At 35.9% G+C, this 13,587-nt stretch overlaps 1 protein-coding gene across 1 annotated transcript in view; it reads right to left on the reverse strand.

Moving 5' to 3' along the window:
• The window catches only part of LOC134666842 (tetratricopeptide repeat protein 17), a 28,238-nt gene that overhangs the window by 8,062 nt on the left and 6,589 nt on the right, over positions 1–13,587 (reverse strand). The window contains exons 10-13 of the mRNA XM_063524158.1: positions 13,403–13,541; positions 11,158–11,382; positions 9,522–9,711; positions 8,726–8,827 (exon numbers count right to left, since the gene is read on the reverse strand). Of these exons, the coding sequence (XP_063380228.1) occupies positions 8,726–8,827; positions 9,522–9,711; positions 11,158–11,382; positions 13,403–13,541 (656 nt within the window). The remainder of the gene's footprint in view (positions 1–8,725; positions 8,828–9,521; positions 9,712–11,157; positions 11,383–13,402; positions 13,542–13,587) is intronic.

Raw genomic sequence — 13,587 nt, forward strand, 5'->3', positions numbered from 1 at the left:
AAGGGCAGCAACTGCTTATTCTTCGTAGCGTCAGTAGGTATCAGAAATTTAAAATTTCATCTCCCAAGATAACAGAGCCTCATACACGCACCGTCCATGATTTTGTTTTTCTATTCCCTGCCACCTACTATTGAATTTCCGCTCCACCTTTTTCACCTCGCCGCTAGCAATAATCCATTTTTTTATGGAAAATAATAATGCTAATAGTTTGTTGACGTAATATTTTAATAATCACTCTGAGTGCAGTTTATCTATAATCTAAAAGGTATCGTTTATTGTACCTACAATAAAAGTAAATAAGAACCGTCATAACATAATTTATGGAATCAGAAGTTGACGAGTAAATATTACTTATCAGAAGACTACAAAATTATTCGACACATTGTTTCAAATAGCCAAGCCAGAGGAAACAGTTTTATGGACGACCTATCGGTTTTTTTTAATTATATACAGTCAACTGTAAAAATATGGGTGCACAAATAATCTCAAAAATATGTCCCATAGCTCTAATGTCAGCGAATTAAGAACTATGGGGCATATTTTTGAATAAGTTGGCTACACCCATATTTTGACTGTACACTGTCTAAAAATAGGCATGCTGAAAAACGAACTTAATAAATGGCTCGCCACTATTGGATTGTCTTACAACAGGCAAGCAAGCGAAAACCGAGCTCTATAGTATAATAAAAATTCCTTCTTTCATAACAGCAATATATTTCTTGATCACAATATTCCGTTACAGTTCAATCTCCAATCCTCTCACTTCACAATCGTCCTCCCTTCACCTCTGCCCGTAACCGAATGCCCGTTAACCGCCATGCCAGTCGTCTTTTATTCTTTCTTCCAACTACCTTCTATTTACAAAGGTCAACTATCAATCACGTTACTTTTAAATTTATTAAATTATAGATTACCAATGATTATTCAACTCTTTATTTCATTAAATCTGTTTCTAATAATTAGTAATTTTAATGAATCTTACACTCGCCCATCCTGACATTGTGCATGTCCTCATGCACAGTCATACTAATCGCGTCTGTCATCTAATCTTACACTCGGCATGTCAAATCATCGGGCATTCAGTAAGAAAATTATTAATGCTTTATTACCCATTTAATACAATTTCTTTGTCTGTCTATATACATTTTTCTTATTATTTATTGAATTAATCTATATCTTCGCATAATAATTTCAAATCCAATAAATCCATCTAAATATATAAGTTTCTATTCAATAATTATACAACAATATATCATATTTTTTATGCATCAATACATATAAAGTACATTACTTAACATATTCGACTGCTATGTTTTTTTTTTACTCATTATTTCTCGTGTTTTTTTTTTTTTTTATTCCGTTTTTTTTTTTTACCACTCTCATGACAAACGTGTCTCACAACATACCATTTTTTTTAATCAAATTTTACGTGTAGCACATTATTTCTCTTGTTTTTTTTGATTCCATTTTTATTTTTTTAATGTGCTACTTACTGAATCACTCTCATGACACGTGTCTCATCACAACATAACATCCTCTATTTCCGTCTTTTTTTTTTTTTATCATTACCATATATCCGTGCCTCCATCCATAGCAAATAACTAATTCAATAATCTATTAATTCAAAAATTCAATAATCCAATAATTCTTTAATTCAAAAATCCAATAATCCAATAATTCTTTAATTCTTTAATTCAATAATCCAATAATTCTTTAATTCTTTAATTCAATAATCCAATAATTCTTTAATTCTTTAATTCAATAATCCAATAATTCTTTAATTAAATAATCAAATCATTTTTTAATTCTTTAATTCAATAATCAAATAATTCTTTAATTCAATAATCCAATAATTATTTAATTCTTTAATTCAATAATCCATTAATTCTTTAATTCTTTACTTCAATAATCCAATAATTCTTTAATTCTTTAATCCAATAATTCTTTAATTCTTTAATTCAATAATCCAATAATTCTTTAATTCAATAATCCAATAATTCTTTAATTCTTTAATTCAATAATCCAATAATTCTTTAATTCAATAATTCAATAATTCTTTAATTCAATAATCCAATAATTCTTTAATTCAATAATCCAATAATTCTTTAATTCAATAATCCAATAATTCTTTAATTCAATAATCCAATAATCCAATAATTCTTTAATTCAATAATCCAATAATTCTTTTATTCAAAAATCCAATAATCCAATAATTCTTTAATTCTTTAATTCAATAATCCAATAATTCTTTAATTCTTTAATTCAATAATCCAATAATTCTTTAATTCAATAATCCAATAATTCTTTAATTCAATAATCCAATAATTCTTTAATTCTTTAATTAAATAATCAAATAATTCTTTAATTCTTTAATTCAATAATCAAATAATTCTTTAATTCTTTAATTCAATAATCCAATAATTCTTTAATTCTTGAATTCAATAATCCATTAATTCTTTAATTCTTTAATTCAATAATCCAATAATTCTTTAATTCTTTAATTCAATAATCCAATAATTCTTTAATTCTTTAATTCAATAATCCAATAATTCTTTAATTCTTTAATTCAATAATCCAATAATTCTTTAATTCAATAATCCAATAATTCTATAATTCAATAATCCAATAATTCTTTAATTCAATAATCCATTCTTTAATTCAATAATCCAATAATTCTTTAATTCAATAATCCAATAATTCTTTAATTCTTTAATTCTTTAATTCAATAATCCAATAATTCTTTAATTCTTTAATTCAATAATCAAATAATTCTTTAATTCAATAATCCAATAATTCTTTAATTCTTTAATTCAATAATCCAATAATTCTTTAACTCTAATTCAATAATCCAATAATTCTTTAATACTTTAATTCAATAATCCAATAATTCTTTAACTCTTTAATTCAATAATCCAATAATTCTTTAATTCTTTAATTCAATAATCCAATAATTCTTTAATTCAATAATCCAATAATTCTTTAATTCAATAATCCAATAATTCTTTAATTCAATAATCCAATAATCCAATAATTCTTTAATCCAATAATCCAATAATTCTTTAATTCAATAATCCAATAATTCTTTAATTCAATAATCCAATAATTCTTTAATTCAATAATCCAATAATTCTTTAATTCAATAATCCAATATTTTTTTAATTCAATAATCCAATAATTCTTTAATTCAATAATCCAATAATTCTTTAATTCAATAATCCAATAATTCTTTAATTCAATAATCCAATAATTCTTTAATTCAATAATCCAATAATTATTTAATTCAATAATCCAATAATTCTTTAATTCTTTAATTCAATAATCCAATAATTCTTTAATTCAATAATCCAATAATTCTTTAATTCAATAATCCAATAATTCTTTAATTCAATAATCCAATAATTCTTTAATTCTTTAATTCTTTAATTCAATAATCCAATAATTCTTTAATTCTTTAATTAAATAATCAAATAATTCTTTAATTCAATAATCCAATAATTCTTTAATTCTTTAATTCAATAATCCAATAATTCTTTAACTCTAATTCAATAATCCAATAATTCTTTAATACTTTAATTCAATAATCCAATAATTCTTTAACTCTTTAATTCAATAATCCAATAATTCTTTAATTCTTTAATTCAATAATCCAATAATTCTTTAATTCAATAATCCAATAATTCTTTAATTCAATAATCCAATAATTCTTTAATTCAATAATCCAATAATCCAATAATTCTTTTATCCAATAATCCAATAATTCTTTAATTCAATAATCCAATAATTCTTTAATTCAATAATCCAATAATTCTTTAATTCAATAATCCAATAATTCTTTAATTCAATAATCCAATAACTCAATAATCCAATAACTCAATAATCCAATAACTCAATAGTCCAATAACTCAATAATCCAATAACTCAATAATCAATAATTCAATAATTCAATAATTCAATAATTCAATAATTCAATAATTCAATAATTCAATAATTCAATAATTCAATAATTCAATAACTCAATAATCCAATAACTCAATAATCCAATAACTCAATAATCCAATAACTCAATAATCCAATAACTCAATAATCCAATAACTCAATAATCCAATAACTCAACAGTCCAATAACTCAATAATCCAATAACTCAACTAAATACTCCAATAACTCAACTAAATACTCTAATAACTCAACTTAATAATCCAATAGCTCAACTAAATAATCCTATACTCAACTCAATAATCAAATAACTCAACTAAATAATCCAATAACTCAACTGAATAATTCAATAACTCAACTGAATAAATCCAATAACTCAACTGAATAATCCAATAACTCAACTGAATAATCCAATAACTCAACTCAATAATCCAATAACTCAACTCAATAATCCAATAACTCAACTCAATAATCCAATAACTCAACTCAATAATCCAATAACTCAACTCAATAATCCAATAACTCAACTCAATAATCCAATAACTCAACTCAATAAAACTCAACTCAATAAAACTCAACTCAATAAAACTCAACTCAATAATCCAATAACTCAACTCAATAAAACTCAACTCAATAATCCAATAACTCAACTGAATAATCCAATAACTCGATAATCCAATAACTCTATAATCCATTAACTCTATAATCCATTAACTGCTTAATCCAGTAATCCAGTACCTGATTAATCCAGTAACTGATCAATCTAGTAACTCACTAATGCGTAACTCATTAGTCCGTAACTCATTAATCCGTAACTCATTAATCCGTAACTCATTAATCCGTAACTCATTAATCCGTAACTCATTACTCCGTAACTCATTAATTAAAATAATCCAGAAATTTTATAATTCGATAATATTATACTTATCATCATATGTAGGTATTTTCATCATATCGTTATTTACTTGCCACTTAAGCGTCAGTTGCACCAACCACAATTGACGAATTGATCAACAGCAATCAGCAGCTTTGCAACGAACTTCTTAAAACCAAGGATACTGTACCAAAATATTCGCAGTTTAAGCAATAAACGACATCTATTAAAATCTACAACTGAAGACGACAAAGATATACAAGCCATCCGTTCCTGTCCTGTGCGGCTTCCACGTGAAAGCGATCCTGGCCGTTGTCCTTCCGTGTTGATCTTCGAAGCCATCTCTCATTGCCTCGGCCGTGTCTGCCGCTGCTGCGGCTTCGCCGGTTGCGACTCCGCCTGTTGTTCCCTGCGACTTCGGCTTCGACGTTCTTGTCCATCATCAGATTTCGATTTTCGGTCACGCTCAGGAGTTTTCGAGCGCCGCCTGGATGTTTTTTTTTTTTTCTCATGGTCCATAGTCTGGAACTCGAAAACAACACCAGCAATGGAAGAGTTCTAAATCTTTGGGTTGTTAATAGTAGACAAATATAAATTGTTCTTATTAAGCTAAATTCAACTGTTTTATTTATTTATTTACTGCTTCCGGGGTCTAAATGCGGGACGTTTAAAACAGATCCCTATCCCGGTACGGATCCGGAACACAGGCTTTTCGAAACGAGAAAATTCTAGAACTGGTACAGAAAAGGAATCTAGAACAAATTCGGGATCCGGCACTGATCCGATACCAATCCGGCACAGATCCGGTACCAATCCGGCACGGATCCGGCACCAGTCCGGGACGGATCCGGTACGAATCCAGCATGGATCCGGAACTCATCCGGCACAAATCAGGTATGCATCCGGCACGGTTCCAGTATCCGGCACGGACCCAAATCCAGAAACGGAAAACACTTAACCCCGCTATATAATACTGACGTATTGATAAGTGATATATTGAAAATATGGTAAAAGTTGTAACCAAATAAGCGGTACATACATACGAGGGTAGTCCCAGAAGTGACCGACCTGACAAAGAAAACAAAAGAAAATCTAAACTTTTTTTTATTATTTTTCTACATAATCTCCTTTTAGTTCCATGCACTTAGCCCAGCGATGTTCGAGAGCTTCAACACCTTGTTTGTAGTGAGATTTGTCGAGGTCTTCAAAATACCCATCAACCGCAGCCTCCACTTCATCATTGCTGGCAAATCTTTTACCACCAAGCCATTTTTTTAAATTAGGAAACAAAAAATAATCGGAAGGGGCCAAATCAGGCGAATAGGGTGCATGAGGAAGTAATTCGAACTTTAACTCGCGGATTTTGGTCATGGCCTTGGCACACGTGTGTACTGGTGCATTGTCTTGGTGAAACAAAATTTTTTTTTTCGCCAGATGTGGTCGTTTTTGACAGATTTTTTCACTCAATTGATGCAAAAGGTTGGCATAATACTCGCCATTGATAGTCTTTCCTTTCTGAAGATAATCTATGAAGATTATCCCACGGCAATCCCAAAAAACGGAGGCCATGACCTTTCCTGCTGATGGAACTGTTTTAGCCTTCTTTGGGGCCGGTTCTCCTCTTCGAGTCCATTGCTTCGACTGTTCTTTCGTCTCTGGTGTGAAATAATGCACCCACGTTTCATCCATAGTAATATAACGCCGCAAAAACTCCGCTTTATTGTTGTGAAATTTTGCCAAACACTCGGTCGAAATATCTTCGCGATGTATTTTTTGTTCGTCTGTGAGCATTCGCGGCACCCACCTTGCGCACATCTTTTTCATATCCAAATTTTCAGTTAATATGCGATGTACAGCACTTTTTGAAATACCTGCCATGTCTGCTAGCTCGCGTACTTTCAATCGACGGTCATCTAATACCATTTTCTGGATTTTTTTTACAGTTTCTGGCGTAGTCACTTCATTTGGTCGACCACATCGATGTTCATCTTCACAACTAGAGCGACCTCGTTTAAACTCTGCCACCCAATATTTTACTGTTGTAAACGATGGAGCAGACTCCCCCAAAGTAGAATCTAGCTCCGTTTTAATACTAGTTGGACTAAAACCTTTCAAATGAAAGTATTGTATCACATAACGATGGCCAATTTTCTCCATGTCGGAAAATTTGTTCACAGCGTTCACTATTCATGGCTACTAAACAAAAGACAAACGACGCTATGTGTTCGAATTTCAAATTTAAACTTTATAAAGAGGTATTCTGTTTTAAAAAAGTATTTACTCAAAATAAAAACCTCTTTAAGTGTGTCAGGTCGGTCACTTCTGGGACCACCCTCGTAGACTAAAAGAATTCGATCTACATCTGTAAATAATCATAAACGTATCCGAACTATTCAAAATAAAACGGTGTTCCAAAGGTTTCACGCTACCCGCGATGTAACGAATGCTTTAATTATATTATGGATAGGCATTACAGCAAACACTAAAAAAAACCTAACTGTTGGTCTTGAAGAGAAAACTTGCAGTATAATTGCTCTCGAGTGAACGAATAGGCCGAAATGGGTTTACCCAATTATTTTGTTCTTGATAAAATTAACGGTGTCTTTGTTTCTAAGCGCCCGTTAAACATAAACTTCCTAACATAGGAAATATGAAATGATAATTAATTTCAACTAAACAACAACCAATATAAGTGTTACTAATATATGTATAGGTATATAATCATAATAATTTTACACCACTGTTACTATTGTAACAAATTAATTGGGTAATTAAGATTTAACTCAATCAGTTCTAATATTAATATCAGAAATACCATAGTGACTTGTAGGTACTTACCACTTCTGATGTATAATAAAAATTCCTTCTTTCATAACAGCAATATATTTCTTGATCACAATATTCCGTTACAGTTCAATCTCCAATCCTCTCACTTCACAATCGTCCTCCCTTCACCTCTGCCCGTAACCGAATGCCCGTTAACCGCCATGCCAGTCGTCTTTTATTCTTTCTTCCAACTACCTTCTATTTACAAAGGTCAACTATCAATCACGTTACTTTTAAATTTATTAAATTATAGATTACCAATGATTATTCAACTCTTTATTTCATTAAATCTGTTTCTAATAATTAGTAATTTTAATGAATCTTACAATAGAGACCACACCACTTTTTCAATTCAGTAGATAGGGTCGAAAAGCTGTTTCGTAAAATTAGGTTATAATTTACGTCTTGGAAAACCTTGGCATCAAGTAAAATGCACCGCTAATGCAGAAATCGTACTTATAATGTTATGTTCTTGCAAAATTTTAGGTTATTTGTGCAACAATTTACGAATAAAACTGAAAGACTGACATATACAAAGCTGCGTTCCTCCAATATTCAGCGCCATCTATAGAACGGAGGTTGACTTATTTTGACAAGAGGTCTAAGCGTCGAAATTGCAGCGAACTGAGCGTTAGTGACGCCATCTGGCATTAACCTGAATATTGGATAAATAAACACGTTGTAGGAACAGACTAGCAAAACAGACGTCATAACAAAAATTTCCAACCTTGGGGTGGTATTCCACCTGTCCAATGTTAGCGCGTCTCACTCTCATTATTCTCATTAAAGCAAAATGTGAGACGCAATACACATTGCACAAAGAAATTGGATATGCCACTCTTAGCGCCACTTGCACCATCTCACTAACCCGGGGTTAACCGGTTAAACCCGGCGTTACCATGCTTACCTGTACTATTTGACACTGGGTTAACGGTTCAACCGGTTAACCCCGGGTTAGTAGAATGGAGCAAGTGGCGCTTAGGTGCTTTGGATGTATGATGGGAATAAATTTAGAAACAAGGGGTTGCCGATTGATAAATAAAAAAAGGAAATAATAAATGTAGGTTAAACGTTTATTGGGCTATGGTTAACCTCGTTCGCGGCTGTTGTAGCAGTGGATGTTGCTCATGTGGCAGTTGGTGCCGCCCTTCTCGCACACCAGGCACACGTCTGTCAGCTCAGCCTCGCTGAACTCTGCCAATAAAATTGACAATCAATAAAGTTGGTACTTAGTCCCGTCAAACTTCTATGAAATTCACACACACACACACACACACACACACACACACACACACATATACGTACACGTGAGCTATCAAAGTCACTGCAGACTTCTCTTTCTAACTCTAACGTAGACCAAGTGTTTATTAGCTTGGTCGGTGGAGACGTGCCTCGCCCGGGGCAATGCGGCCAAGTCCGATATATACTGTGTATGTACAGTTAGAATAATAATTATTATTTGCAAATTAAACTCGCTAGAATTATTGGTGGATAATTTGTGTGGAAATAGTTGTCTTCGATATTTTGTTTAAAACTAGATTTGGAGCGTTTAATTGAAAAAAAAAATGCATAGTAACCAATGGGGTTGGCAACTATCAAAAGTTTGCATAGATATAGCTCATATCTCGCCCCTTTTTTTTATGAGATTTGGCTTAAAGGGCTGGCATTCAGGGCATAAAATTCCATTAAAAATACTAAAATTTGCCACGATACTAGGGATCGACAGGGCAAGCTATGCTGGCGCCATCTGCTAAATACTTCAACCAGCCAACCCTATTGGATGACATACTACTGCACTGTAAAGAACCATTTTTCCTTCTGTCTAATCCTATCTGGAATGGAGTATGGCCCGGCCAGGATGAAGTTTGTTGCTGGCCTGGGTACGTACCTATCTCATGGACCTTGTTGGCCTGAGCCCTGGCCTCCTTGAGCACACACGCCCAGGCCTCGAGCAGGCCGCGGGCCAGGCCGTTCATGAAGCCGGGCTCCACGCGCACAGTCTGCTTCAAGTGGAACATGTGCGTGTTGCGGTGCTTCTTTACCATGTTCAGCGAGGCCAGGATGAAGTTTGTTGCTGGCTAGAAATACAAAATTACAAATATTATGGAAATGATTAGGCCTGATTTATTCGGGGCATCGCTATTTTATAGTATCTTCTCGTCGGGAGATTTTGTGGTTGCGTTAAATTACACATAAAATTTTTATATCATATTTTTTTTAAAGTTTAACAAATTTGTTTTTATCTTAGTCGTCAGGCCACCGACTGCCGTGGCCGTGATACAATTAAAAATACGTTCTCATTTTAAAACGACATACTCCAATAACATAAAACGTGGCATGCATGAATATGAAAGTAACAATTTCAAAGAGAATTTAAAATAGAGGCGGATTGTCAAAGTAAATCTATCTATCTATCTAGTCCAAATTATCTTGGCTGTAGCTTTGCTCACCTCGTAAAGGCTCAACCGGAAGGCCTCCTCAGCCGCCCGCAGCGCCTCATCAAAGTGTCCCATCTCGAGGTACAGCGAGGCAAGTGACGTGAGCACGATGTCCTTGTACCGCGCCTGCACGGTGCGCCCCGCGCTCGCCAGGCCACTATCTAGTCTAAATTCTCTTTGCTGTAGCTCACCTCGTAAAGGCTCAACCGAAAGGCCTCCTCAGCCGCTCGCAGCGCCTCATCGAAGTGCCCCATCTCGAGGTACAGCGAGGCGAGCGACGTGAGTACGATGTCCTTGTACCGCGCCTGCACGGTGCGCCCCGCGCTCGCCAGGCAACTATCTAGTCTAAATTTTCTTTGCTGTAGCTCACCTCGTAAAGGCTCAACCGGAAGGCCTCCTCAGCCGCCCGCAGCGCCTCATCAAAGTGTCCCATCTCGAGCTACAGCGAGGCAAGTGAGGTGAGCACGATGTCCTTGTACCGCGCCTGCACGGTGCGCCCCGCGCTCGCCAGGCCACTATCTAGTCTAAATTCTCTTTGCTGTAGCTCACCTCGTAAAGGCTCAACCGGAAGGCCTCCTCAGCCGCCCGCAGCGCCTCATCAAAGTGCCCCATCTCGAGGTACAGCGAGGCGAGCGACGTGAGTACGATGTCCTTGTACCGCGCCTGCACGGTGCGCCCCGCGCTCGACAGGCAACTATCTAGTCTAAAGTTTCTTTACTGTAGCTCACCTCGTAAAGGCTCAACCGAAAGGCCTCCTCAGCCGCTCGCAGCGCCTCATCAAAGTGACCCATCTCGAGATACAGCGAGGCGAGCGACGTGAGCACGATGTCCTTGTACCGCGCCTGCACGGTGCGCCCCGCGCTCGCCAGGCAACTATCTAGTCTAAAGTTTCTTTACTGTAGCTCACCTCGTAAAGGCTCAACCGAAAGGCCTCCTCAGCCGCTCGCAGCGCCTCATCAAAGTGACCCATCTCGAGATACAGCGAGGCGAGTGACGTGAGCACGATGTCCTTGTACCGCGCCTGCACGGTGCGCCCCGCGCTCGCCAGGCAACTATCTAGTCTAAAGTTTCTTTACTGTAGCTCACCTCGTAAAGGCTCAACCGAAAGGCCTCCTCAGCCGCTCGCAGCGCCTCATCAAAGTGACCCATCTCGAGGTACAGCGAGGCGAGCGACGTGAGCACGATGTCCTTGTACCGCGCCTGCACGGTGCGCCCCGCGCTGGCCAGGCAATGCAACGCGTTCGCGTTGTTCTCGCGAACACGCCAGTATAAAGACGCCAGCGTGTAGAGAAGCCATTTCGGAGCTAGTTTCTGAAACGTTTCAATTTATTTTTGTTTACCTCTACATATTATAATTGGTCCAGTGAAACAGGCTTAGGGCTCATTTAGACGATGCGAGAACTCGCACGCGAATTTCATTACATTGCGGGTTTCTATCAGTCAGTCGAATTGGACGTAACCAACAGTCCGCAATGTAACTAAAATTGCATGCGAGTTCGCGCGCCGTCTAAATCAGCCCTTAAACTATCGCATTGTTTTATGTCAATCGTATCACACCATGACTTACTTAAAATAACCATGTCATTTTGTTAGGTAGCTATTAAACTTTTTTCCCCCTAAGTCCCTGCGTACAATTTTATGTAAATATTCCAAAATCTATTTTGACCTTTTATTGTGTAACTAAGGGTTCGAATTTTAAAGACACAACAATTGCTTCTGGGTCTCAGAAGGTTAAATATTGCCATAAATACATATAATGTTTGCGGTAACTTCTGATAAATACTAGACGCATTTGCACATTTTTAGCCTACTTTGAAAATAAAGGTTCTCGTTTCCTTTCTGATTTTATTTGTTACTACAAAATATAGCGTATCGTCGGGTGACAAGCAAAAGTCACTAACTAACATCATTGAAATTATTGGACAATAAACCGTGTTACAAGTGTAATAAAGTGCATTGTTACTTTAATTTTTGATAGTATGTACTTAGTGAGTTTTGCTTGTCACCCGACGGTATATTCACCGTACTTTTTGTTTAGCAGCGTAGATCCGCTGTCCGATCTCTACGTCCTGCATGTGTTGGACGGCGCGCAGGTCTCCGTCTCCCACGTACTCCAGAAGCTTCTGTCGCAGGTATCCTGTGCCCACTACCTCGCTTAGTTGTTGCCTATAAATAAAATATAGCGTATATTCACCGTACTTTTTGTATAGCAGCGTAAATCCGCTGTCCAATCTCCGCGTCCTGCATGTGTTGGACGGCGCGCATGTCTCCGTCACCCACGTACTCCAGAAGCTTCTGTCGCAGGTATCCTGTTCCACTACCTCGCTCAGTTGTTGCCTATAATAGTACATTATTGCAGAGGCCGGGAAAGGGCAATTCGTGGATGAGTTTCGATTTTGTCGGACGACGCGAAGCGGAGTCCGACAAAGAAGACGAATCCACGAATTGCTATTCCTGCCGAGGCATATATAGTGCTTTTCTCCAAACATGCGAGGAAATAAGCTAAAATAATTATTATTTAAGCATCAAGCTTCACTCAAATCAAACCTTCACATCAAAAATGTCAAAAACAATTTCCCTCTTTAATTAATTTTTAAAAGTTAAAGGCACAAACTTATTCTGCCATTCAGTACCATTCAATATTCGTTCATTCAATATAATTGCGCAATATAGTTTGTCAAACCAACTTTTCAGTCAGTAAGAACCAGGAAAACTACACCCATCCTTTTCTTTTGGGTGCTAGTACTAGTGTAAGACAAAGATAGTATGATTCTCTTTGTCTATGTTTGAAATGAGAAAGTCCTTTGACAAACTGTAAGCTTTATGAACACGGATGAGATTTAAAAAAAATATAAAAATAATCTTTGATTTTATTAAGCAGTATTCGCACGATCATACACGTGAAATGATAGCTGATCGCGTCGTGTAGAAGCGGCTCGCGGCAATAATAATTGGCTGTTTGCGTTTTTTATTATTAAAAAGTAAAAAACACTACAGTAATAAGTTATTACTGTAGTGTTTTTTTACTTCCCGTCCGCTAGAACAGGACAGCGATAGTTTGATGTTTTTTAGTTAGAGTTTGACATTAACGAAGAACTTCCCGTACTATTTTTGCTACAGTAAGGTGTACATTTCCGAGCATATTGGAGAAAATAAAATTAATACGTACTTTTTGTATAGCAGCGTAGATCCGCTGTCCGATTTCTGCGTCCTGCATGTGTTGGATGGCGCGCAAGTCATCGTCACCCACGTACTTCAGAAGTTTCTGTCGCAGGTATCCTGTGCCCACTACCTCGCTCAGTTGTTGCCTATAAATAAAATTAATACGTACTTTTTGTATAGCAGCGTAGATCCGCTGTCCGATCTCCGCGTCCTGCATGTGTTGGACGGCGCGCAAGTCTCCGTCACCCACGTACTCCAGAAGCTTCTGTCGCAGGTATCCTGTGCCCACTACCTCGCTCAGTTGTTGCCTATAGATAAAATTAATACGTTAATCAATATCGTTGATTTACTTAA

The sequence above is a fragment of the Cydia fagiglandana genome, chromosome 8 (genome assembly GCF_963556715.1).
Source record: "Cydia fagiglandana chromosome 8, ilCydFagi1.1, whole genome shotgun sequence".
In the NCBI taxonomy this organism is placed as follows: Eukaryota; Metazoa; Arthropoda; class Insecta; order Lepidoptera; family Tortricidae; genus Cydia; species Cydia fagiglandana.